The sequence below is a fragment of the Mya arenaria genome, chromosome 2 (genome assembly GCF_026914265.1).
Source record: "Mya arenaria isolate MELC-2E11 chromosome 2, ASM2691426v1".
NCBI lineage: Eukaryota > Metazoa > Mollusca > Bivalvia > Myida > Myidae > Mya > Mya arenaria.
The window spans coordinates 51253217-51279323 of NC_069123.1; the positions used below are offsets into that span (position 1 = coordinate 51253217).

General features: G+C 38.8%; 1 protein-coding gene across 2 annotated transcripts in view; it reads right to left on the reverse strand.

Moving 5' to 3' along the window:
- Positions 1 to 198: 198 nt before the first annotated feature.
- Positions 199 to 26107, reverse strand: part of LOC128207560 (sodium-coupled monocarboxylate transporter 1-like) — a 26161-nt gene continuing 252 nt past the window's right edge. The window contains exons 1-15 of one of the 2 annotated variants that reach the window (XM_052910571.1): positions 19340 to 20086; positions 18281 to 18346; positions 17033 to 17084; positions 16120 to 16187; positions 14516 to 14670; positions 13582 to 13722; positions 9824 to 9959; positions 9094 to 9182; positions 6257 to 6372; positions 5824 to 5894; positions 5401 to 5487; positions 5023 to 5255; positions 4739 to 4836; positions 4439 to 4557; positions 199 to 4273 (exon numbers count right to left, since the gene is read on the reverse strand). In XM_052910571.1, coding sequence (XP_052766531.1) covers positions 4121 to 4273; positions 4439 to 4557; positions 4739 to 4836; positions 5023 to 5255; positions 5401 to 5487; positions 5824 to 5894; positions 6257 to 6372; positions 9094 to 9182; positions 9824 to 9959; positions 13582 to 13722; positions 14516 to 14670; positions 16120 to 16187; positions 17033 to 17084; positions 18281 to 18346; positions 19340 to 19708 — 1953 coding nt within the window. In that variant the 5' untranslated portion in view covers positions 19709 to 20086 and the 3' untranslated portion in view covers positions 199 to 4120. Of the gene's footprint in view, positions 4274 to 4438; positions 4558 to 4738; positions 4837 to 5022; positions 5256 to 5400; positions 5488 to 5823; positions 5895 to 6256; positions 6373 to 9093; positions 9183 to 9823; positions 9960 to 13581; positions 13723 to 14515; positions 14671 to 16119; positions 16188 to 17032; positions 17085 to 18280; positions 18347 to 19339; positions 20087 to 26107 lie in introns of those variants that run through there. The other variant, XM_052910580.1, reaches the window with a different exon arrangement.

A 26107-nucleotide genomic window follows, 5' to 3' on the forward strand; every position in this document is an offset into this window, starting at 1 on the left:
AATCAATAACTTGTACGATGCTGTTTAGCTCGAAAATACGGTACTTTTTCTTTTGAAATATCAATATTTTCAAAAGAGTGACATTTGTATTATATTGTCATGTATACAATTTATTTGAAAGGACATGAATTTAAATTGTATGTATGTATGCAATTTCACATTTTTTTACTTTATAGTGTACCAGAACACAAACTCTTGTTTGTGGTAAAATATTTTATTGTGTAGCAAAATATAATGTAAATGTATATAAACAGTAAACGAGTATAATCTTTAAAATCATTAAAATATCTGATTAATAATAAGGTGACCGTATACAATTTAGTTCCTAGTCACACTTAATAATAATAGTGAACAAAAAAACTAACCTAAATAGTGGATAGTAGTAATGCGGATAAAAACAATAACGTTAAAAACAAAACCAAGTCCTTCCTTGTCTTTCTATCCCTGTGTAGCACGACGAAATGATACCATTAAACAAACGTGTCCGATATGTTACCATTTAAAAAAACGTCCGATATGTTTCAATTAAACAAACATGCCCGATATGTCACCATTAAGCAAACATTTCCGATATATTACCATTAAACACGCATGTCCGATATGTAACCATTAAACACATGTATCCATTTAACAAACATGTCCGACATCAAACCATTAAACAAACCAATCCGATATGTCACCATTAAACAAACATGTCCGATATGTCACAATTAAACAAGCATGCCCGATATGTTACCATTAAACAAACATGTCCGATGTGTTACTATTAAACAATCATGTCCAATATGTTACATTTTACCAAACATGTCCGATATGTTACTATTAAACAAACGTGTCCGATCTGTTACCATTAAACCATTATGTCCGATTTGTTACTTTTAATCAAACAAGTCCTACATGTTGCCATTGAAAAAACACGTCCGATACATTACCATTAAACATACATGTCCGACATGTGACCATTTAACAAACATGTCCGATATGTTACCATTACACACACATGTCCGATGTGTAACCATTTAACAAACATGTCCGATTTTACACCATTAAACAAGCATGCCCGATATGTAACCATAAAACAAACATGTCCAACATGTCACCATAAAACTTGTTACCATAAAACAAACATGTCCAATATGTTACCATAAAACAAACCTGTCCAATATGTTACCATTAAACAAACATGTCCGATATGTTACCATTAAACAAACATGTCCATTATGTTATCATTAAACAAACATAACCGATATGTTACCATTAAACACGCATGTCCGATATGTTACCATTAAACAAACATTTCCAATATGTTACCATAAAACAAGCATGTCCAATATGTTACCATTAAGCAAACATGTCCAATATGTTACCATTAAACAAACATGTATCATATTAACATGTCCAATATGTTACCATAAAACAAATATGTCCGATATGTTACCATTAAACAAACATGTCCATTATGTTATCATTAAACAAACATGTCCGATATGTTACCATTAAACACGCATGTCCGATATGTTACCATTAAACAAACATTTCCAATATGTTACCATAAAACAAGCATGTCCAATATGTTACCATTAAGCAAACATGTCCAATATGTTACCATTAAACAAACATGTAACATATAAACATGTCCAATATGTTACCATAAAACAAATATGTCCGATATGTTACCATTAAACAAACATGTCCGACTTGTTACCATTAAACAAACATGTCCAAAATGTTACCATTAAACAAACATGTCCAATATGTTACCATAAAACAAATATGTCCGATATGTTACCATTAAACAAACATGTCTAATATGTTTCCATTGAACAAACATGTTCGATATGTTACCATCAAACAAATATGTCCGATATGTTACCATTAAACAAACATGTCCAATATGTTACCATTAAACAAACATGTCCAATATGTTACCATAAAACAAATATGTCCGATATGTGACCATTAAACAAACATGTCCAATATGTTACCATTAAACACGCATGTCCAATATGTTACCATAAAACAAACATGTCCGATATGTTACAATTAAGCAAACATGTCCAATATGTTACCATAAAACAAATATGTCCGATATGTTACCATTAAACAAACATGTCCAATATGTTACCATAAAACAAATATGTCCGATATGTTACTATTAAACAAACATGTCCAATATGTTACCATAAAACAAACATGTCCGATATGTTACAATTAAGCAAACATGTCCAATATGTTACCATCAAACAAATATGTCCGATATGTTACCATTAAACAAACATGTCCAATATGTTACCATTAAACAAACATGTCCAATATGTTACCATAAAACAAATATGTCCGATATGTGACCATCAAACAAACATGTCCAATATGTTATCATTAAACACGCATGTCCAATATGTTACCATAAAACAAACATGTCCGATATGTTACAATTAAGCAAACATGTCCAATATGTTATCATTAAACACGCATGTCCAATATGTTACCATAAAACAAACATGTCCGATATGTTACAATTAAGCAAACATGTCCAATATGTTATCATTAAACACGCATGTCCAATATGTTACCATAAAACAAACATGTAAAATATTAACATGTCCAATATGTTATCATAAAACAAATATGTCCGATATGTTACCATTAAACAAAAATGTCCAATATGTTACCATTAAACAAACATGTCCATTATGTTACCATAAAACAAATATGTCCGAAATGTTACCATTAAACAAACATGTCCATTATGTTACCATAAAACAAACATGTCCATTATGTTACCATTAAACAAACATGTCCAATATTTTACCATTGAACCAAAATGTTCGATATGTTACCATTAAACAAACATGTCCGATATGTTACCATTACACACACATGTCCGATGTGTAACCATAAAACAAACATGTCCGATATGTTACTATATAACAAATATGTCCGACATGTTACTATTCAACAAACATGTCCGACTTGTTACCATTAAACAAACATGTCCGATATGCTACCATTAAACAAGCATGTCCGATATGTTAGCATTAAACAAATATGTCCGATATGTTACCATTTAACAAACATGTTCATATTTTTCCATTTACAAACATTTAACATTTGATGATTACGTTGTTTGTAACGCTCACAAAAAGAACGACATGTACAAATTCAGCGACTTTTGCTACATTCGCAACATACGCGACAATTCCCATATTTGCGACATTCGCGACATTTCCAATATTTGCGACATTTGCAACATTCGCGACATTCACATTATTCGCGACAGTCACATTATTCGCGACACTCACAACATTCGCGACATTCCCAACATTCGCAAAATTCCCAACATTCGTAATGGCATTCCCGACATTCCCAACATTCGCGACATTCCCAACAATCGCGACAATCCCGACATTCGCGACATTCCTAACATTCGCGACATACTTACCTTTCGCAACATTCGCAACATTCGCGGCATTCCCAACCTTCGCGACATTCCCACCATTCGCAACATACCCGGTATTCACATCATTTCCAACATTAGCGACATTCACAACATTCTCTATATTCATCGTATGTACAGCATTCGAAACATTCATGACATTCAAAACATTTACCGTATTCACAACATTTGCGATATTTACAACATTCGACACATTCAAGGTAATCACACCATTCAGGACATTCACAACATTCGCGAAATTCGCAACATTCACGACATAAGCAATATTCACCGCTTGTACAACATTTCCAACATTGATGGCATTCGAAACATTTACCGTATTCACAACATTTGCGACAATCGACACTTTCACGATTCCCAAGATTCGCACCATTCACGACATTTGACCCATTCAAGATAATCATAACATTCAGGATGTTCGCAGAATTTGCGACTATCACAACATTCTGGAATCTGGACATTCACAATATTCGGGACATTTATAACAGGTGTTGTATAGACGACCATCCAAAGTAAGGCCACTCCTGGTACTGCAACTTTACCATTTTAAAAAAGTAGTTATACCAATGCTAAAATGTCGTCATGTCGTCAATTCATAATTCGACAGACATTAAAACTCCTGATAATACGAAGTCAAACACATGCAGTTTTATCCACCAGGGGCTACAGATGTGTCTGTTGAGGCGGGTCGTAGGCTCTGTTGTCCACTCCGGCCGCTTTGGAGCCGTTGGCAGTGACAACGGGGATAGCCTCGTTCACGGTGAGGCTGTTGATCCGCTCCTTCCGCTCGGCCAGGCTGTCGAACTCCGGCAGATACTGGAAACAACCGACACACATGATAAGATCACCTAGTGTCATAGTTTCAAATGCATAAAATAAGAATCAATATTACTTCCGAATTACCAACAACAAAATACTGCTCGGTCCAACAATCATTTTCTTGCGTAAAAATATATATTGGAAACGATCTGATTTAGTTACCTCCCCATGTCGCACTCCAAACCTGAGCGGTTTCCGGATCTTCTCGGGTAAATACGGAAAGAATATGTCAAACGCCGGACATATTAGTTTTGGATTTAGCTTCTTTGTATCTTCAATACCTGGAACAAGGATTTTCAAGTTTCGCTAATACATTTGTAGGCTTTTTTGAAAAAGTAAATGCTTAATAAGTACAGTGCTACTCCAAGCATCACGAGCTTTTCAACAGAATGTTAGTTCATTTAGAATTCAAGAAAAAAATCTTGGACTAATTTCAGTCCAATGCTTGAGGCAAGGAGTTACCTGTGATTAAGCTGACGAAGAGGCCTACAACGACGCACACGAGAACGGCAATAGGGCTGTACCACAAGTACGATACCGTATATAGCCGCTCTATACCGCTGCAAGAAATGCGGACAATACAGTGTAACACAGCATACGCGTACAGTTAATGCCTGAATTTCATTTTTGGAAACACTGATATGAATTACATGCTAAACGCCACCATCAGTTGAAAGAGCAAAACGGGATATAAAATCACAGACACAAACATAGAAGGAAATCGTATGCCTGCGTCGATAACGTACGTGTATTTGTCAAAAGCGGAGGTGACGGGATGGGCGAAGTCAATGGTTGTAGTGTGGCCGGGGGCTGCGGTGACGTTGATGGGAGTCTCGGCCCTGGAGAAGCCGGTGGCGTTCCAGTTACAGCCAACGGTCTCCACGGGCGGCTTAATAACAACACTGGTTCCAGTGATGGACTGGCCAAGCCCGATCCACAACAACAGCGCTAAGCTCGTGGCAAGGCCGATTCCGCCGCCCTGCAGGCAAGAGAATCATATAGGTGTAGCGCCGATGGTTGAAACAGCTTGCTATCAAAACTTAAGTTATCATGGTCGCGTACTAAGAAGCCTATACACAATACCCACATTGCCACTTAAATAAGAGGGAACCGCTCATACTCACCCACTTGTTGGCCCAGGGGAAAAGCATGCCCAGTGAGAACATCCCCAGCAAAGGGCCGCCAAGCACTCCAAACAGCACATACGCGAGCTGAAAAAAAACGCATAAGGTCGGATTAGTAGGAGACAGGACTGCACAATATGGACATAAGGTCGGATTAGTAGGAGACAGGACTGCACAATATGAGCATGGGGTCCGTTCATTAAGCGACGGTACTGACCATTTTAAGCAATGTGTCGGAAAATAAGGCGACAAGACTGAACGTTTTTGTGCCAGATTACCTATAAGGCGGATGGCGAACCATCATTTTATTCAAGCGAGATGACCAAAAAGTACGCATAAGCAAGATGTTCAAAAAGCAATCATGAGAAAGGAAAGCCAACTTAAATCCTGAATAGTTTCAGTATATTGTATCGGTGTACTCACCGTGAGAATCATGGTGCCGAGCTGGGACACGAGGAATGCGAATGCCAGTGACACAAATCCGAACACGATCACTGAAAATCACACACAGATGACAGTATTGGTTCAGTTTTTCTCGGAGAATCCAACTTCTTTAGATGTTATATTAGTATAATTATGTTAGTAGGTAATATTTTTTACTCTGATGTTGTTTTTAATGTGTATAATAACATACATTTCGAACAAAACAGAAGTTGCAACATCAATTTATGTTCGCATGTTGAGTTACTGTAAGTCAGTTTTTATGTGTATCTTATCTTTATGTGTACACCCCTCCCCCAAGTTTCCATTGCGCCATGAATTGCAATAGAGATGATGACCAAAACGTAGATGCCGACCTGGGGACATAATCCTAAAGCCAAACACAGAAAATGATGTTTGTTCTTTTTTTGCTTACCGAATATCTTGGACATAATGGTTGCCCTGAAAGGTGAGATGCCCTTGCAGCACATAGGCTTGACGAAGTCTTCAAGCATCACTGCCGCCACCGCGTTTAGACCGGAGGATATCGTGCTGAAACAACATGAACCGCCATGTAATTTACATTAGATTTATTATTTGACAAGTGACTTTGCATTGAAGTTAGCGGCCTAGCGGCGTAAAGTTGGCGGCCTAGCGGCGTGAAGTTGGTTTTTTCTTGGAATCTTGCTGGATTCTGAGCTCATGGACCTTCGCATCACCCAAGAAAGGATATACGAGATTCGCAACCTACTTCCGGTTTGGTGCAACTTAAATACGTCTCTAAGTGCCAACTACAATCTTTGTTAGGATAATTACAATTCGTCGGTAAAAGTGTCATGCCTAGTCTTGTGTTTATTTCACGTATTTTGATGCTTTTTGAGACGTAGTCTCAACATGAAAAATCATAAAGTGAGATTAAATTCGGAATTCAGAAAGGAAATAGTGTGTTGGATAAATTTCTTTAATTGTGGTCGAATAAATTGATAGGTAGAAAGATTTCAATCTTTTGTGATAATGAAGCAGTGTGTTGTGGGCTAACTTCTGCTAAAACCAAAGATGTGGTGTAACTTCAATGTTTGCGAGGTGGTTTTCCTCGCGTGTACTCGCGAGTTCGAGATTCGCGCCATCCACCTGACTTCCGCGGACAACAGACTCGCGGATCTACTAACCCGTTGGCATAGTGATGCTCTATAGAGTCATTTTATTAAAGTAACTTCAACATTGAATACACAGGAGATTAACGTGGATGAATCATTGTTCATGTTTAAGAATAAATGGTGATGCGCGTATCTTCATTTTTAGACACTTTTCACTTGTACAGGTGTTTGAGGCAACTATTGATTTTAGTCTGTTTACATTATCAGTAATGCTTATTTCTATTTGAAAACTTATATTTGTCAATATCAGCTATATTTCTTTTGATAGACTTAATTCATTTCTCGCTTCTAGTTTTCTGCGTATAATTAAAAAAAATGTTTGTTTTATTTTGTTCCGTTTGAATACCACACAGTTTCATTAAAAGTTTTTGTGTGTGTTTTCTTTCACTATCAGATGTTGCTAACGAAGATTCTAGTGGGCTTTATTGTCTCCGTTGTCAGTTATAACTTACTCAGAAATCAGCCTTCTCTTGTAACTTACAAATATCTTGAGACGCAAATTTGTTCCTTTTTATTATTTTGTGAATACTACGACCAAAAAGACCGTCCTGTTTCTGTAGAAACATTGTGTTTGTACGCTCAGTTTTTAAGTAGAAGTATGAAGTCTGTTCAATCTATCAATAACTATAACAATGGTGTACGTTTATATCACATTTTCAGAGGATTTGTATTTCCCGTCATTTCTAATACTAGTATTTCTTTGCAGATGACTTTGAGAGGCCTAGCTAAGGTTTTGTTTCATTCTCCGCTTCAGGCACCTCCGATTACGCCTGGAATATTGCTAAATATCAGAGACGTTATTGATATAGAAATTCTTTTTTACGTCACTGTTTGGTATGTTCTTGTATTTGCTTTGTATATGATGTGTAGAAAATCGACTATTGTGCCTCCTACGAAATTGTCTTTTGATGACACTTAATATTTATGTCGCAATGATGTGACCTTGTCCGATTTTTGGTAATTTTGTTAACCTTAAATACGCGTAGACAAATCAATTTGGAGACAATAATGTTGTTTTACCTAGATGTATAAGAATGACACATCTCCGCTATGTCCAGTTGTCGCATATAGTAATATGTGTAATCTAATCCAGCAAACTCATTAGATCCTCGGTTTAGTGTCGAAAAGTCTCATTCTTTAGATCCGCTTGAAGCTTGACAGAACTTTTAAATGCAACATGAAACTTACTTCTGTATATGGAGCCTCTGAGTATACTTCACATTCTTTTACAAGAGGAGGTGAATCTTATTCGTTAAGTGTGAAGTTCCAGGTTAACTTGTTCATTTATTTGGCAACTGGGAGTCGGACTGCTATTTACGTTATTAACATTTATCTAACGAATGTTGATTCAGGCCGCTAGACATGTAGCTCTGTCAATTTATTTATTTTTTTGGCCGAGTTTTTGTTTTGGGGGATTTGGCTGCTATTGTTCTGTATCATATGTGTATAATAATTATGCAGCCTTTTTTCGGCCAAAATAAGATATATATTCATATCATTTGTTTTATTTATTCCCGAAATAATTTGCAATTTTTGCTTCAAAAATCATAATTATAAGGGAAATAACTCTTGTACCTCTAGTACCTTTAATTCCTTTTCGATAATTCTACGCTTTATTTCCTTAATTTCGCTCTCATTCATTGTTAGAATTTAAGTCGCGGGAACGGTCGTTGAATATTTTTACCCTCCCTCCCGTCCTTCATGCACTGTTTTATATTGTAATTTTATCTTTTATTTGTAATTAAATGTATTGTGTTTTAATTAATATTTCCCCGATTAAAGGGTGATTTGGCTACTATTGTTCTGTATCATATGTGTGTAATAATTATGCAGCCTTTTTTCGGCCAAAATAAAATATATATTCATATCATTTGTTTTATTTATTCTCGAAATAATTATGCAAGAAATCATTTCCAATGAGTAATTGCATACAACTTAAATAATCCACCACCTATGTAACTGAGAGACAAGTTGTATCGGGTCATACTGAACAACAAAGATTTATGCCGTAAAACATATACCATTAACATTTCTTCACCAAACCATGCATAAACGATTTAACGATTGACTGGTCCATCCTGCGAAACGGAGAACGTAAAACTGCAATGAGTCTCACCTTAGACTGCCACTGAAGATGGTAGAGAGGAGAAGGCCAGGCAGACCATGGTACTCATTCATGATGTCCATCGTGTACAGAGGAACCAGCTGTAACACAGTTAATAGTCATGTGACAGCCAACGTTAACACTCACATGATCATCTGTGTCTACAGAAGTTTGGATGAGCTTTGAATGACACCGTATTACTTTAGCAATAACACGACCATGGCTTGAAATCATTTCAATTCTAAATAGAAGGCTCATGCAAATTTAAGGCATGCAGTTACATTTAACTTAAACAAACATCACTAAAGGCATACAATTTCACTTAAAAACAAATATAACAAAAATACACCTATGCGACAAACTTGCATGAAATATCATCAATATACAAAAATCAAATACTCAAATTCAAAATCGGCCAAATTGTACCCATACAACCAGTGGGGGTGGGGTCTATTTCTGGTTACTAGTTGATCTATCTTAACTGCATACAGTTCGTGTAGTACTTCCATTAGAAAAATTAAAACTGTCTGTTTCATTTTTGTGGCTTTATTTATTTTGCAATTTTCTTTGAACCTTAAATTTCCACTGATTAGGCTATTTAAAGTAATGTACTGAACAGTACAAGACGTGTATCACTATTTGTATTTTATCTAGTTTATAGAAGCATTTACGCGTGTCTGAGTTTAAAGCAGCACATTTGACCACGCTAGAGCAGTTCATTAGTAGCGTGGTTTTTGCTCACCTGGTCTGCCTTTGAGATAATGCCGAAAGAGACCGGGTCACAACGGGCCTTGGCGTAGAAGGAGAAGATGACAAGCCCGACCAGACAGCTGATCGTGATGATGGACGCCATTCCAGGCAGGTTCAACCAGATCGCCCTGTGGAAAAAGACACTCATGGTAACTGCAGGAATGGATTTGGATAAATATGTCCTGCACAACGTTAAAACGAATATGTGTGTAGCCGTTTTACTTGTTATATGTTTTAAAGTTACGGAGATGATAGACTAAGGCGACTATAAATTGATTGATAGATTTGCACCCCCGCCCGCCCCCTCTTTTGTCCGCCGCCCCTTAGATTTATTGACTCAAAGACTCAAATAAAAATGTTGAACTACGTAGGTTCTTTATTATTACATATCGGTCTGGTTATGTCCGGGAACGGCGTTCATTCATACCTACGGTGTCGATGTGTTACGATCGTGTTCGTGGTTTGTCTAAAACAGTGTAAATAGTCCTTTATGCAATAAGAAAGAACATGAATTTTTAATACAAATTCAACGGTGAAACAGTCATCTAAGAAAATAAAAAAATAAAATAAAATAATGTCACCCGAAAAGAATGGATGAAAAATCAAGCAATTACTTTATATTGGCCTAAATGTTAGCCTATCGCTATGTTATTGTTCGGCCACCAATGAGTCAGTACTCATTAATGCAGGCGTCAAACTGTCCCGAAATTGACATCAGATGGACTCTCGATAAAGAAAATGTTAAAATTCGGCTCTGACCGTAAAACCATCGGGCTATTCGTGAGGGCATCTTAAGCCATCGTATGACTGTCGGTGGAGTTTCTCAAGCTCCGGCAGCAACTTCATGAGCGGTTGAAAAATATTAAGCATGCCAAAACATTCCCAGGTGACCGACTTTGCGAAGGTTCATTTTCGTGTTGAATTCGTGTGTCAATGTTCCCCTTCGTAAGGCCATCGTGAGGGCATCTGGTCAAATCGTGTCATCTTCGTCATTACCACGTGTGGTCATCGGTGTCATCGGGCATTTTCGTCTCACGAACACAATACGACGTAAACAAAAAGCGGCCAAACTATCTAAGGAAGGCAACACAAAGCAGAACTTCTCTACTTGAAGCCCTCTCAATGCCGTCGTGTAGACGTCATGTATCCATCGTGTTATTATAAGTTACGGGGTTAGTAGGTGACCCGATATGGGATATACGGGGCAAAGAAACCATATGGTTTTCCGTATATCCCATGTCGGGTCATCTACTAACCCCGTAACGTATATATCACGTCGAAATCCTGTTTACATGTTCAAATGTTTCATTTATTCATCGGGATCGGAAAATAGACGCCATTTTGGTACGATATAAATTTGGTGACCCAATATGGAAAAATATGGGGTCACCGCGTGACCAGTCCTGGACCAATTGCGTTGCGTCGTTTATGTTGGAGGCGTGATATAGTACGCTGACATCGGGATGGGATCTCGGTGTCTGCGAAAACAGATTTTGAGTAACTCAAGCGTTTCCCATGTTTAATGGTAACGTGGGCATATATGCCAGCTTCAGATCATCTTCCTCAGTCCGTCAAACCGAAAGCCGGTACCAGTACTTGTAGCTCGTTTGCTAGCGCTCGGCAGCAAAAGGGCAGTACTGGATAAATGGTGTACTGGTTCAAACCAGAAAAGTTGTATCCCGTGTACTGGATGGATCAAACCATAATGCAGCCAATAGCCACGGGCAGACCTAAATGAATTCAAATAATCGAACAAGCATCTTCCTTCCTTATCCTTGAGCAACTCTACAGGGCAGCGGTGTGTGTAACTCCCAATGCTTCAGCTATTATACTTTATCTCAATTCAGTTCATGTAAACTGACATTCTTTGATGATGAGACAACCAGGAAAAAAATTGCTTTTTGATGCACCTCTTACAGGCCAAGCACCTCCTCACGTACTTGAAGTTAGCGGCCTAGCGGCCCAAAAGGTGTGAAGTTAGCGGCATAGCGGCGTGAAGTTGGCAGCCTAGCGGCCTATTTTTTTCTCTATTTCAAAGCAATTGTTCATGCGTTTTCTTGGAAAACAATGATAAATCATTCTTTTATTCATACAGTAACACAGCAGCCTTAAATTGTTTTCTTTTCAGAGCATTTTAATATGCGTTGTCTTCTAAAACAATGATAAATTAACTGTTTTAGTGCAAAAATTATCAATCAGAAGCAATCATAAAAAAAATCCCAAAAAGTCGATCAAGCAGTTCAGCGGCCTAGCGGCGTGAAGTTAGCGGCCTAGCGGCCCAAAATGGTATCCTATTTCAAAGCATGTATACAGGCCCTTTCTTATAAAACAATGATATATTTACTGTTTTATGCCCAAATGATCACTGTGAAGCGATTATCAAAAAAACGACGATCAATCAGTCAGCTATTTCAAAGCATGTAAACATGCCCGTCTCTAAAACAATGATATATTTACTGTTTTTATGCACAAATTATCACCCTGAAGTGATTTAAACTTTTTTTCCAAAAGTCGATCAAGCACTTCAACGGCCTGGCGGGCCTAAAATGGTATCTTATTTCAAAACATGTACACATGCCTTTTCTTCTAAAACAAAGATACATTGACTGTTTTTATGAACAAATTATCACTCTGAAGCGACTATCAACATTGTTTTGTTTTTATGTTCCTGGGAAGGGGCAAACAGAGTCAAAGGATTAAACCAAGGTCCATGCGGGTCAGGAAATTGCTGTCTGACAAAAGAAGAGCTAGCTGTTGACATTATATACCACTCTAATCAATGAGCTGAAGAAAAAAGATGAGAACAAAACAACACTTCCCAGACGCCTCTACGATAAGGTCTCTTCAATGATAGAAGGCAGCAGAGAGGTGAAGGACAGAAAGTTTTGGTTTCAAGCTGTCCATCAATTTTACGACACCAATGGCATGCGGTGTCAATAATCAAAGCTTGTCCTACAACTTCAGAGTTGCTCCAAACGCCATCTCCCTCAATATTAATGAAGTATGCGATTGATTAATATGAATACCAAGTATTTATTTCAAACGTGTAAAAGTGGGTCAAGTCTATAAAGCTTAAAACTTGCTCGATACAACTAGTTTTATGATCATTGCAGTTTACATGCAGTATATATGGAAAAGCGCAAAAACCAGATGATATGAATCGGTTTGCGGTATATGTATTTATTCATGAGCACCTAGGGCTCGAGTTTTGTTTCAAAATCCATACGCTGTCTTTATCATGTTTTATTATCAAATCAACACTCCATCAGTACATATTCTCACTCTTAGGACCTGATCAGACGTATACACCCACACTAAATCTGGGGAAAGACACACTCATACCTCGGACGCATACTGAAACGTCGGGTCTGAACAAACAAATGCTCAGACATTGGCTCTGGGCATATTTACCCTTTGGATATGGGCAAACGTTTACCCGCACTTTGGATCTGGGCAAACACATACTTATACTTAAGATGTTGAAAACATATTCGTACTTTAGATCTGGGAAAACACACACTCACACTTTAAATGTGGGCAAAACGTGCTCACATTTAACATGCATGCACACGCGCACGCACGCACGCACGCACGCACGCACACCCATTGGCCTTTGTCGTACAACCACTTACACTGGAGCTGTGACGCACTGTACGTGACATAACTATCCTTTCGAATAAACACACTTAAGACCTGTAGGAAAAATGATATACACATATTATTTCAATATGTATCAATACAAATACTCACAGTTTGGCCCTGGTGATGCTGGAGACGGATATGGCCCGCTGTACCTGTGCCTGGTTTGTGCCGAACACGCAGCACCAGAACACGGCCCCTCCAAACACCACCGTCCAAACCGAGTGACGCATCCGGGGGTCCGTATTGAACCTGGGCAAACATAAAACACACACATATGAGAGAGAGAGAGAGAGAGAGAGAGAGAGAGAGAGAGAGAGAGAGAGAGAGAGAGAAAGGGGAAGGACGTTACTACAATTAGTTACAATTAAGGATATGCTTAAGAATATCACCAATTCCATCTTGAAAAACAATGCATTGTTTTCATGTTTACAATATCTTAACATCCTTTTACGTACGTGATTGGTACGCAGTGTGTGAATTATGTGTGTGTTTTTTTTTACTGTAGAGAAGAGAAGTTATTTTTGGACTCAAATACACTTCTTTTGCAGATGTAAAAAAATAAAAACCTTTCTACCTTTGTTCAGTTATAGGCCGTACCATTTTTAAACAAAATTTCAAAGTCTGAAATACACGCCGCAATGAAAATTGGTAACTACCTACTTTGTGCGAACTACCAACGCAAATTTCATTGCTAAAACACGCCAAAAAATTGTGTCGATCATGTGGACGCGAGACATTGACATGGGCCTATATGGCGATTAAACAAATATCCAACCGTTTCATCAGCCATACACCGAAACGGACAGTAGTCTTCAAACAGACAAAAAAGATGTATTTTTTCTTGACCGTCATTGGCTCATTCACTTAACAGTAGGACGACGACCAAATGCTCGGATAATGCCAGCAGTTGGACGTTATACAAACTGTTAACAACAAATGCCCACTAGATATCCACGTAACATTTTCTTATCAATGGTGATTCCATACTCTCTGTTTCGCAGCTGTTACAAAACTAATAAGTTTTAATGAAACTGATCTGTACTCGAAGAAAACGATCCTGCCGTGCTCGTCCGCGGTCCTCCAGACCTCGTCTATGCCGCCCAGTAGGTTGGCCCCCATGGCTACCATGGTGATCATCCCCCCGTACACGATCATCATCTGTAATGTGTCCGCCCACAACACCGCCTTCATACCGCCCTACGGGAAACAGACAGCGTATATGTAGTATACTATTAGAACACATGAAAAACCTGTAACCTATTTGCTGTCAGGTGAAACTTGAGACCTATCTGCTGTCAGGCGGAACCTGTGACCTATTTGCTGTCAGGCGAAACCTGTGACATATCTGCTATTAGGTGAAACCTGTGACCTATTTTTCTGTCAGGTAAAACCTGTGACTTATCTGCTGTCAGGTGAAACCTGTGACCTATTTTTCTGTCAGGTGAAACCTGTGACCTATCTGCTGTCTGGTGAAACCTGTGACATATCTGCTGTCAGATGGAGCTTTTGATATATCTGTTTCAGGTGAAACCTGTGACCTTTTTTTCTGTCAGGTAAAACCTGTGACCTATCTGCTGTCAGGTGAAACCTGTGACCTATCTGCTGTCATGTGAAACCTGTGACCTATCTGCTGTCAGGTGAAACATGTGACCTATCTGCTGTCAGATGGAACCTGTGACCTATCTGCTGTCAGGTGAAACCTGTGACCTATTTTTCTGTCAGGTAAAACCTGTGACCTTTCTGCTGTCTGGTGAAACCTGTGACCTATCTGTTGTCAGGTGAAACCTGTGACCTATCTGCTGTCTGGTGGAACATGTGACCTATCTGCTGTCAGGTGAAGCCTGTGACTTATCTGCTGTCAGGTGAAACATGTGACCTATCTGCTGTCAGGTGAAACCTGTGACCTATCTGCTGTCAAATGAAACCTGTGACATATCTGCTGTCAGGTGAAACCTGTGACCTATTTTTCTGCTAGGTAAAACCTGTGACCTATCTTATATCTGGTGAAACCTGTGCCCTATCTGCTTTCAGGTGAAACTGCTGTCAGATGGAACCTGTGACCTATCTCCTGTCCGGTGGAACATGTGTCATGTAAACCATTCAATGCCGGAGGGAACCTGTGACCTATTTGCAGCGAGGTAAAGCATGTGACCTCTTTGCTACCAGGTGGAAGCTGTAACAAATTTGCTGCCTGATAGAAAGTGTGATATAGTTGCTGTCAGGTGGACAGTGTGACCTATTTGCTGTCAGTTGGAAAGTGTGATCTATTTACTGCCGGGTGGAGCCTGTGACCTATTTGCTGCCAGGTAGAACCTCTGACCTATTTGCATTCAGGTTAAACATGTGACCCTTTTGCTGTCAGGTCGAACCTGTGACCTATATGCTGTCAGGTCAAAGCTGGTATTTATTTTATATCCGTTCGAACCCGGGTCCTAATTGATGCCAGATGGAACCTATGACCTATCTGCTGTGAAGTGGAAACTGACACTTGTAACCACTGAGTGCATAATCGAGTACAATAATTGTAAACTTTGAACTGATTCTCTCTATCAAATGTGTAAGTAAGTTCCATATTAAAGACTAAAAAATTATACATGTATATTTCTATATATATGCCATATTTACTTATAAGCCCTGTTCACTTACCAGGGCGGTGTAGAATGTGCAGACGAGACTCACAGCGCAAATGGACCCCCACAGGCTCAGCCCAGTCACTTTTGAAAAAGATGAGAAGTCAGATTTTACGTATCCGATTCACAAATATGTCGAGTTTCGACGCCTGGTTGCCCCATATTTACTGAAGGTATCATTTGAAAGGCGGTCGTGTGCAAATAGGAATACAAATGATTATTTCTTAAATAGAATAAAAAGCTTTTTTGTCCTTGAACAATTGGGAAATAGTGCAAATGTCTCGCGTCCAATTTCAGTGTAAATACAGAGTAAATAAATCAACTGTAAATTTAAAAGTATATTTAAATGCATGTTCGCCATAAACATATTTGTTAACAGGGTTTCTAGAGAACGAGCGTAGATGGGGGTCGAATTCTTTTAAGGTGGAAAGCGTATACGGTTGACAAAATTAAGCAAATTAAGAATGTGAAATAGACATGATAGCATATTATTTTGACAAGTTAACATTTAAGAAAATAGAATACTTCATTGATAAAATAGAACGTAAAATATCACAAAGTAAGACAGTTTCGACGTTATATACACAAGTATAGTATGTGGTTACACCTTTCATTCTTATTCTGTTGAAAAGTCATGGGCGAGTATGAATTCATCAAAGACGGAAAACTTAACTAACAACAACATGTATTTACTCAGAAAGGAAATCATATTAACAAAATTCTGAAAATGACAGTTATATCTCAAATGAATCTGTATAAGAAGACACTGAAACTGAATTTAATGTTAATACTCTAAATAAAATATTCTTGGGGAATGGGTGTGCAACTGCACTTCATTAATTACAAATAAAATATGATTTGGAATTTTTTCTTCTCCAAAACAGGTAGATGATGTTGTGGTCGCTGCTGCTGCTATTAGAATTGCTTACCTGCATTCAACGCTAATGACGGAGCATACAAGACTATCGCCATATAAAACATCTGAAATCATACAACATAAACAACCAAATATATTGGATCATACATAGCTATTCATTACGAATATTTACTTTTGCTTTTGACTCTAACGGAATATCTTGAATTTGTGAAAACGATAAAGCCATTATTTTATGATCGAGCCGAATATTGATTTTTAAATATATACTGCATGAAAACGAAGACAGAGTAATGCAAAACAGCGCAAGAGAAGACAGACGTAGAGAAGACAAAGGAATCGAAGACAGGGGAAGAGAAGAGAGAGGTTGAGAAGACAGAGGAAGTGAAAACGGAGAAAGAGAAGACAGAGGGAGAGAAGAGAGAGGTTGAGAAGACTGAGGAAGTGAAAACGTAGTAAGCGCAGACAGAGGAAGAGAAGAGAGAGGTTGAGAAGACTGAGGAAGTGAAAACGGAGTAAGAGAAGACAGAGGGAGAGAAGACAGAGGAAGAGAAGAAAGAGGAAGAGAAAATAGAGGTTAAAAAGACAGATAAAGAGAAGACAGAGGAAGAGAATAAAGGGAGGAGAGGGCGGGGAAAGCGAAGACAAAGGTAGAGAAGACAGTGGGGGAGAAAACCGAGTCAGAGAAGACAAAGGTAGAGAAGACAGAGGTGGAAAAATACAGAGTAATATAATACAGAGTGATTGAAGACATAGGTAGAGAAGGAAGAGGTAGAGAAAACTGAGGTATAAAGACAGCGGTAGAGAAGACAGATGTACAAAAGACATTGTTAGATACGACAGAGGAAGAGACGACGTGGATAAAGAAGGTAATAAGACAGGGATAGAGAAAACAGGGTAAAAAAGACAAGATGAAGAGATGGCAGAAGTAGAGAAGACAGAGGAAGATAAGACAGACGTAGAGCAGACAGAGGTAGTGAAGACAGAGGAAGGGATGTGATCGGTAGAGAAAACAGAGTAAGGGAAGACATATGTAAAGAAATCAGAGAAAGGGAAAACATATGTAGAAGAAGAGAGACATACAGAAGACGGAAGTAGAAAAGACGGAGTAAGGGAAGGCAAAGGTAAAGAAGAGAGAGGCAGAGAATACCGAAGTAGAATAGGCCGGGAAAGAGAAGGTAGAGATAGAGAAGACGGAGGACGTGAAGACAGGGGTAGAAAAGACAGAGGAAGAGAAAACAGGTGTAGAGAAAACAGAGAAAGGGGAAACGGAAAGTATATCTTGACAAAATTCTAGACGTACCATCCAAACAAGGTAAGTGATGCTAGCTAGGACCCGAGTTGGATGACCAAACCGCATCTCTGCGTACTGAAATCATAATAAAATGTGCACCGCTTTATGTCATCCCTTTTATCAATTTGGAATACAAACCACCGGAACATACATGAAACAAGAATCTCTCTTTAAAGTTGGGTATATTCTAACAAGAAATAGCTCAAAGAGTTATTTTCCGGCATGAATAACACACATACATAATATGTATGTCAAAACATAGCAAAGAGCTGAACACTCGGAAATAAAATCGTGGTACATGGTAACAATTTTGACTCAAGTTAATCTAAATTTGTGCGTACTGATGTAATGCACGCATATCTTTTTCACCATATTGACACGGACAATTTAAGTGGGTTTCGTCAGGATCCGCTATTGTCAACGCGCTAGGCAAAAATTTAATCTACGTTTATGCAGGCTTTGCTAAATAAATTCAAATTAGTAACGAGCACGGATGAATGATAGAGAGGCATGTCTTTATTTGCATTTGCAAATACACGTTGAAGTGAATTTCATTATTATGTCCCAGTCCAAATAAGTACATTAAAATATTTGGTCATGCTGGAAATTCTTATCTTACCCACGGGAAAAGAATACCCGTATGTAAAAATGAATTGAAATACATTTTTACAATAATTGGTCAACTGAGACGGGAGAAGTGGAATCTACCATGGCGCAGGATGTTGTGACAGTAGATGCAGTGACATTATCCTAAGGCATTTCTGTGCAGAATAATTACAGTTAAACATCGGTTGATGTCAAAACTATGATTGAACAGTTTAAATAGTAAAACCTTTACGATTTGTGTTGGCTAAGTACGACTGCATTTAATTAAAGCAAAATAAAAGTATGGCAAACCTATAGTATGGTCATATATGCGCTGATATTGTATGGAAAAGTATCTCCATATATTTATCATGCATTAACGGTCTGAATACCAGAAACAAGGAAGTCCATGGCAGATGTTGTGTGTTTCAGCTCGACGGACTGTGTTTGTGTGCTGTGGGCGTCAAATGATTCGAGTCCTACCTGAAAGACGCTCGTGATGCCGAGGTTGTAGAAAATAGGGATGAAGATGTGGCCGGCGCCGATGGCCGTGATGATGAAGGCGACGGAAATCCACCAGTACATCGTGCTGTACACGTACACTTCCGCCGGCGTGCCTAGGATCGTGATCGCCGAGATGAAGCTAGACAAAAGCGACATCGCCACCGGAATCGGGTGCATGGACCGGCCCGCTAATAAGTAATCGTCAGTCGTCTGCTTGTTCCGGTCTTTGATAGCATAGAAGACGCCGATGGCGGCGGAGATGCCGAGCGTGCAGCCAAACACGGCGTAGTCGGCGGCGTGAAAGGTGGGGATCTTCCCGGTCTCGTAGCTGTAGCCCTCGGACGGCATCGCTGCGTGTTTCAGATTTCTCGGATCGCCAATATGGCTGTTCAGCTGTCACAAGTGTGATCGCCCTATCGCACGTTCCAATATATTCCGTTTCTACTATTTAAGCCACACTTATACGAACACAATTATGATGCCGAGTCCATTCACATTAAAATAATCGTAAACGTTTGTTGATGCTAGATCTGAGGTCACACACACACCTGAGTTTTTGAAGTCATTGTTATACCAGAACAAGTTGATGACAAATTGATGTTATGTTGAAGGCTTCTCATCCAGTCGTGGATGTTTTCCAACCGCTTGCGTTTATTTATAGACTGGCGCGAATGCGATCAACCTTTTAAGCTCGCGCGAACAAAATGAGGAGATGAACCTATTCGGCTGTCAAATAGAATTGCTCCTCATGCAACAGGTTTGCGAAAAAGGTCCATGGTTTGTGATCGTGTTTTAAAAAAGAAATTGGAAAAAAACAACAACAAAAAAACAAGAAAATATTTGATAAGGGATGTAAAGCATATCTTTAAAAAATAAATGATTTATTTATGGGCAAATATTAATGTTAATATTTGAAAACAGCTGACGGCGGAATATCCAGGAGGAGCGGATCCAGGATTTGACGTTGGAGGGCCCGTATATTAGGGGCATTATCTTTTGACTTGCGCCCTCCCTCGGGATCTATCTGGTTTAAGGTGTTGGAAGGGGGGTTTGGTCCCTTGGTCCCGGGAGCTTCCCAAAGAAAACAATGTTAAGTCATAAATGGGGCATTTTAGGCGCAATTTATTAATTTTCTATGGTAGTTTCTAGCTTTTTGAATACAGCACTTCTTTTAACTTTAAATATCAAACCAGACCTTTAAAAACCCATGCATCATAAACCTCAATATTCATATTACAAATCAGTGTTATTAATATTTATTTTTTTTATTTAATTTTTATATAACACTTGTTGATGTATGATTTTTTATATTTAAAATGCATTATTATTATGTCCGGCTCATTTGACCTAAGTGATAAAAAAGCATATGGTTTGTGTGCAGATATAAGCGATTTTTTGGCGTCCGTTTATGGCGTCTGGTATTTTTTTATGCACCAGTCAATTGTAACCACGCCCCCCCCCCCCCCCGGTCGGAGGAACAGCGTGAACTTTGACTTTCGGTCCAGCCAAGCTCGGGTATAATCCCCGACCTGCTGGTAAAATCGCCGCCAAATGGCCCCGCACTCCAGGGACCCTAGGTAAGGCCCATTCCCCGCTATTTTTGGCACGAAAACAAAACCACTGCATGCACCGGCACTGCGGGGTCACCTGGAAGGTAAAACACGGCTCATTTCCCCGTGTATATGAAAAGCACCCAATCTGGGAACTAGTTTCTTTGGAGAACCTGAGCATGTCTCATCACTTGGGTTCAAATTTATCATTAGTAGTGTGGTAATGGGGGGAGCCACTTTGGGCCGAAAGCCACTTGGGGCCAAAAGCCACCTGGGGCCAAAAGCCACCCGGGGCTACAAGCCACCTGGGGGAAAGAGCCACTTAAACCATGGTATACGTGTGACGTAGTCGAGCTAACCCTTACTGGAGTCCTTCACCTCGACCTTAACCCTAGAGGTGGGGTATATATTGTCATACATTACGAGCGCTATACCAGGGGAGGCAACTGCATACTCCGGTTTCGCTTAACACCTAGTAGAGTAGCTTATGTTAGATACATACCTTACGAGCTCTGCTGGTCATTGACTCGGTATATAACTGGAATATAAGTCAGCAATATCATCATTGTACCGTTAAACATGGCTGACACAGAAAGGGGTGATATTTTACGACGGTATTATTTCAACAGTGGAAACCCTGCCGCATTTGCCGGACCTCAGAAGCTGTTTGACGCGGTTGAACAAAAGCATCCTGGAATTTTTACGAAGAAGTACGTTAAACAATGGTTAAATGATCAGGACGCCTATTCTCTCCAGAGGACGAGACGTCATAAATTTAAGACAGCAAATGTACGTGTGTCAGCCATCGGTGAGCAATTGGATATAGATCTTTTGTCGGTGTTTAACCTAGCCGAGCAGAATGATGACGTTCGATATCTGCTTTGTGCAATTGATATACTATCGAGAAGGCTTTGGGTGCAACCGCTAAAAAGGTAGACTGCGAAAGAGGTTTTAAGCGCTATGGAGAAACTATTTTAAGGGGCAACGAACATTAATTTATAATAACTCGTTCAATACCTTTCAACCGAATCTGTTTTATCAATGAGTAAAGAAACTTAACACTGTTTAGTGTTTAAAACCAAGGTAAACGTAACCGCAGAAAGTAGTAGGAATAGATAACATGAAAACTGCGTCAATTTTACAAAGTATGACTAATACTCAAAATACGATCTCATATTCTTAAACCCTATTGTATGACTTCGTATGAAAAAAGTATCGCATCATAGCCCTCGTTGCCCATTAAAATAGTTTCTTCATAGCGCTTCAGGTGGCTTTTGGCCCCGGGTGGCTTTTAGCCCTCAGGTGGATTTTGGCCCCAGGTGGCTTTTGGCCCCAAGTGGCTTTCGGGCCCCAAGTGGCTCCCCCCCCCATTACCACACTACTATCATTGGCATGAATGCTATTCCGGTTTCTTTCCCGGATACTCTTCTTCTGCTTTGTAGTACAGTTGCATAAAACCTGGACTTCTTGAGCTCAGAGTCCAGGTGGTTTTTGAAAGTAAATCGAGATGTTCATTCTCTGTAATTCATTAACCAAGTGGTCAGACTCTGCCTGTAGGTTTTGGCTCAACATAATTTATGCGAGTTACATGCCAAGCTCTACAATATCTTCTAAGGGTATTTCTTTCTTGGGTATTGGCATATGTACATCTACTCCAGGGCATGTACAAGATGTAGTGTAGACATATAGGTATGAGTACTTTAACAAGTTAATCAATTTTAGTTTTATTCTAAAAATAACAAGACAACATATACAAAATATAGAGAATTCTACTAGACATGGTATATTGAGAACTTCGAAGTTCCTCGTATCACATACAGACAAAAGAAATACTGAATAAAAAAATGAACTAAAATTGTGCTTCAGCGTTAATAATACTATTAGCTTTAACATTGATTTCTTGCTTGGGTGAGTCTACTTAGCTAACTCTAGATCTAAAAGTGGACAGACAAGCCGGGTATATCAACATTCAATCCTAAAGTTAAAAACAACAAGCCGGGCATTTCAACATTCAACCCTACAGTTTAAAACAACAAGCCGGGCATTTCAACATTCAACCCTAGAGTTTAAAACAACAATGTCAAAGTCAGGGATACTTTTACGAATTTTTATTTTGTAGAAAAACAATATTGCAAAATAATGAAAATATGTTAAATTCTAATTATAATGCATTTAGGGAAAGAAATATAAGAAAGCAATGTTAACAAAAAGTTCAGATATAGACTATACAAAAGTATTTGGCACACAAGAAATGATGATTGCCTTTGTTTCAAACAGTATACTAAGTAGAAGTAAAAATTCAATTTTTATAATTATAATGTCTGAAAGATAAGAATTAGTAAGTGGTAAAAATGTAATGTTACTGGTAAAAACGTTAACTGACTGATAGCAATGTTTACTGAATGGTAAAACCAAAATCTGACTGGTAATAATGTTCAATGATTTTTAATAATATTAACGAACTGGTTACAATGTAAAATGACTGGTAACAATGATAACTGACCGGTAACAATGTTAATGTACTGGTTATAATGTTAACTGACTAATAATAAAGTAATGATACATTAAATATTCCTAATTATAACATGATTTCAAAGACAGATTAGAAGAAATTACAATTTGAAAGGTTGATGCCCTTTTCATGTAGCATTTTGATATTGATTAATTGTTTCAATTATTTTCAATACTGTTATTTAAAGGAAAACTTTAATAAAAGTTCTAAACAAGAGTTGTCACTGTAAATGTTTAATGCACCCGAAATGGAACACAAGTGTGATTCAAAGGTCATTAGAAATTGAAACATAGCAATGAAATTTGTGAATGAAGAAATGTTGATGAACAACACGACGTTGTTGTTGGGCTTATTCCATCCAAACCAGAGAGATACATATGGTCGAGACTAGAACCAGTTGGGTTGGTGTGTGAGAATATTTATATGTAAACAAACACTAGTTTGATCTTAACCTTAGAGGTAGGGAACCTGTCTTGTGTGCGACACGTCCTCTTGGTATTCCGAACACATGCGGCAAGTTGTTATAAAACCTGTCCATACAAGAGATAGTTACAGCCTGCACATGACCACCTATGTTCTATGTTCATATATGCAGTATGCCATAGTAAATAAACACTAGAGCTGTCACAGGAGTGACAAATACCCCCAAATGCCGCCTGGACACAGGAATGGCAAACCATTCCTTTGAAAAGAGGCCATAACTCCAAGGTTACTGCCAAAAAATGTTCAAATCTGTCAAGCCTTTCATGAGTTATCGTCCAGAAACCATTTTTCTATTTTTAGTAACAGTGACCTTGACCCCACCAGCCCCAATATCGACATTGATCTGTATCTTCTGACGTTATACCTGTGTACCAAAAATTGTTCAAATCCATTTAGCCTTTCATGAGTTATCGTCCGGAAACCGTTTTTCTTTTTTTAGTAACAGTGACCTTGACCTTGGCCCCACCAGCCCCAATATCGAACTTGACCTGTATCTTCTGATGTTACACCTGTGTATTAATTTTTTTTCCAAATCTGTCAAGCCTTTCATGAGTTATCGTCCGGAAACCGTTTTTCTATTTTTAGTAACAGTGACCTTGACCTTGGCCCCACCAGCCCCAATATCGAACTTGACCTGTATCTTCTGATGTTACACCTGTGTACCAAATTTTTTTTAATCTGTCTAGCTTTTCACGAGTTATCGTCCGGAAACCATGAAAACCGACCGACCGACAGACCAACCGACCGACCGACAAGCTCACTAACTAGATCTGTATCTTCTGATGTTACACCTGTGTACCAAAAATTGTTCAAATCTGTCTAGCCTTTCATGAGTTCTCGTCCGGAAACTGTTTTTTCTATTTTTAGTAACAGTGACCTTGACCTTGGCCCCACCAGCCCCATTATCGAACTTGACCTGTATCTTCTGATATTACACCTGTGTACCAAAATATTTTTCAAATCTGTCGAGCCTTTCATGAGTAATCGTCCGGAAACCGTTTTTCTATTTTTAGTAACAGCGACCTTTACCTTGGCCCCACCAGCCCCAATACCGAACTTGACCTGTATCTTCTGATGTTACACCTGTGTACCAAAAATTTTTCAAATCTGTCAAGCCTTTCATGAGTTATCGTCCGGAAACCGTTTTTCTATTTTTAGTAACAGCGACCTTGACCTTGGCCCCACCAGCCCCAATATCGAACTTGACCTGTATCTTCTGATGTTACACCTGTGTACCAAAATTTTTTCAAATCTGTCTAGCCTTTCATGAGTTATCGTCTGGAAACCATGAAAACCGACAGACCGACCGCCAGACAGACCGACTGACCGACAAGCTCACTCCTATATACCCCCTCAAACTTCGTTTGTGGGGGTATAATTATGTGTGACCTTGACCTTACAGGTAGGGACACGGGTCTTGTGTGCGACACATTGTCTTGGTATGTGGAACATACATATGTACTGACAAGTTATTTTAAAATCTGTCCATACCAGATAAAGTATCAGCCCTGACACGACCACCTACGCTCTATGTCCCTTTATGCAGTATTCCATAGTAAACAAACACTAAGTGTGACCTTGACCTTAAAAGCAGGGAGAGGCTTCTTGCACATGACACATCGTCTTGGTATATCGAACATATTTGGCAAATTATTTAAAAATCTGTCAATACAAAAGAAAGTTACAATTCAGACATGAAACAATTGAGCTAGATGCACAGACAGACTGACGGACAGTGCAATTTTAATATGGAAAAACATACTGTGCATGCTGACAACACATGTGTTACAAATGTAACTGATGGCCATCAACTTTTAACTTCTTATCAGCAGTAGATACCAATTAACATCTTGTGCTTATATTAATGAATGCCACTAGATAGTAAACAAAGCCCTTGAACAAACTGACACCCAGATTTCATTGTACAACCTACTATGATCAGCTAAAGCATTACCTTTTGGGTGTTTAGATCATAACCAAAAATTGTGCATGCAATGAAAAGTTTAAAGTTGTGTACTCATGCATGGTTGCATATGGTTTAATTTCATAGACTGACCAAAATGTCAGGGAGGGAGGTATCATGTACAACACTACATCTCATATTGGTGAACATTTATGCCAGCTTGCTTTATAGTGTTCCCAAGCAGAACAAAGATAGTCCACATACATAAGTGCATGCATGGTTTGCTTTCTGTGTGTGAC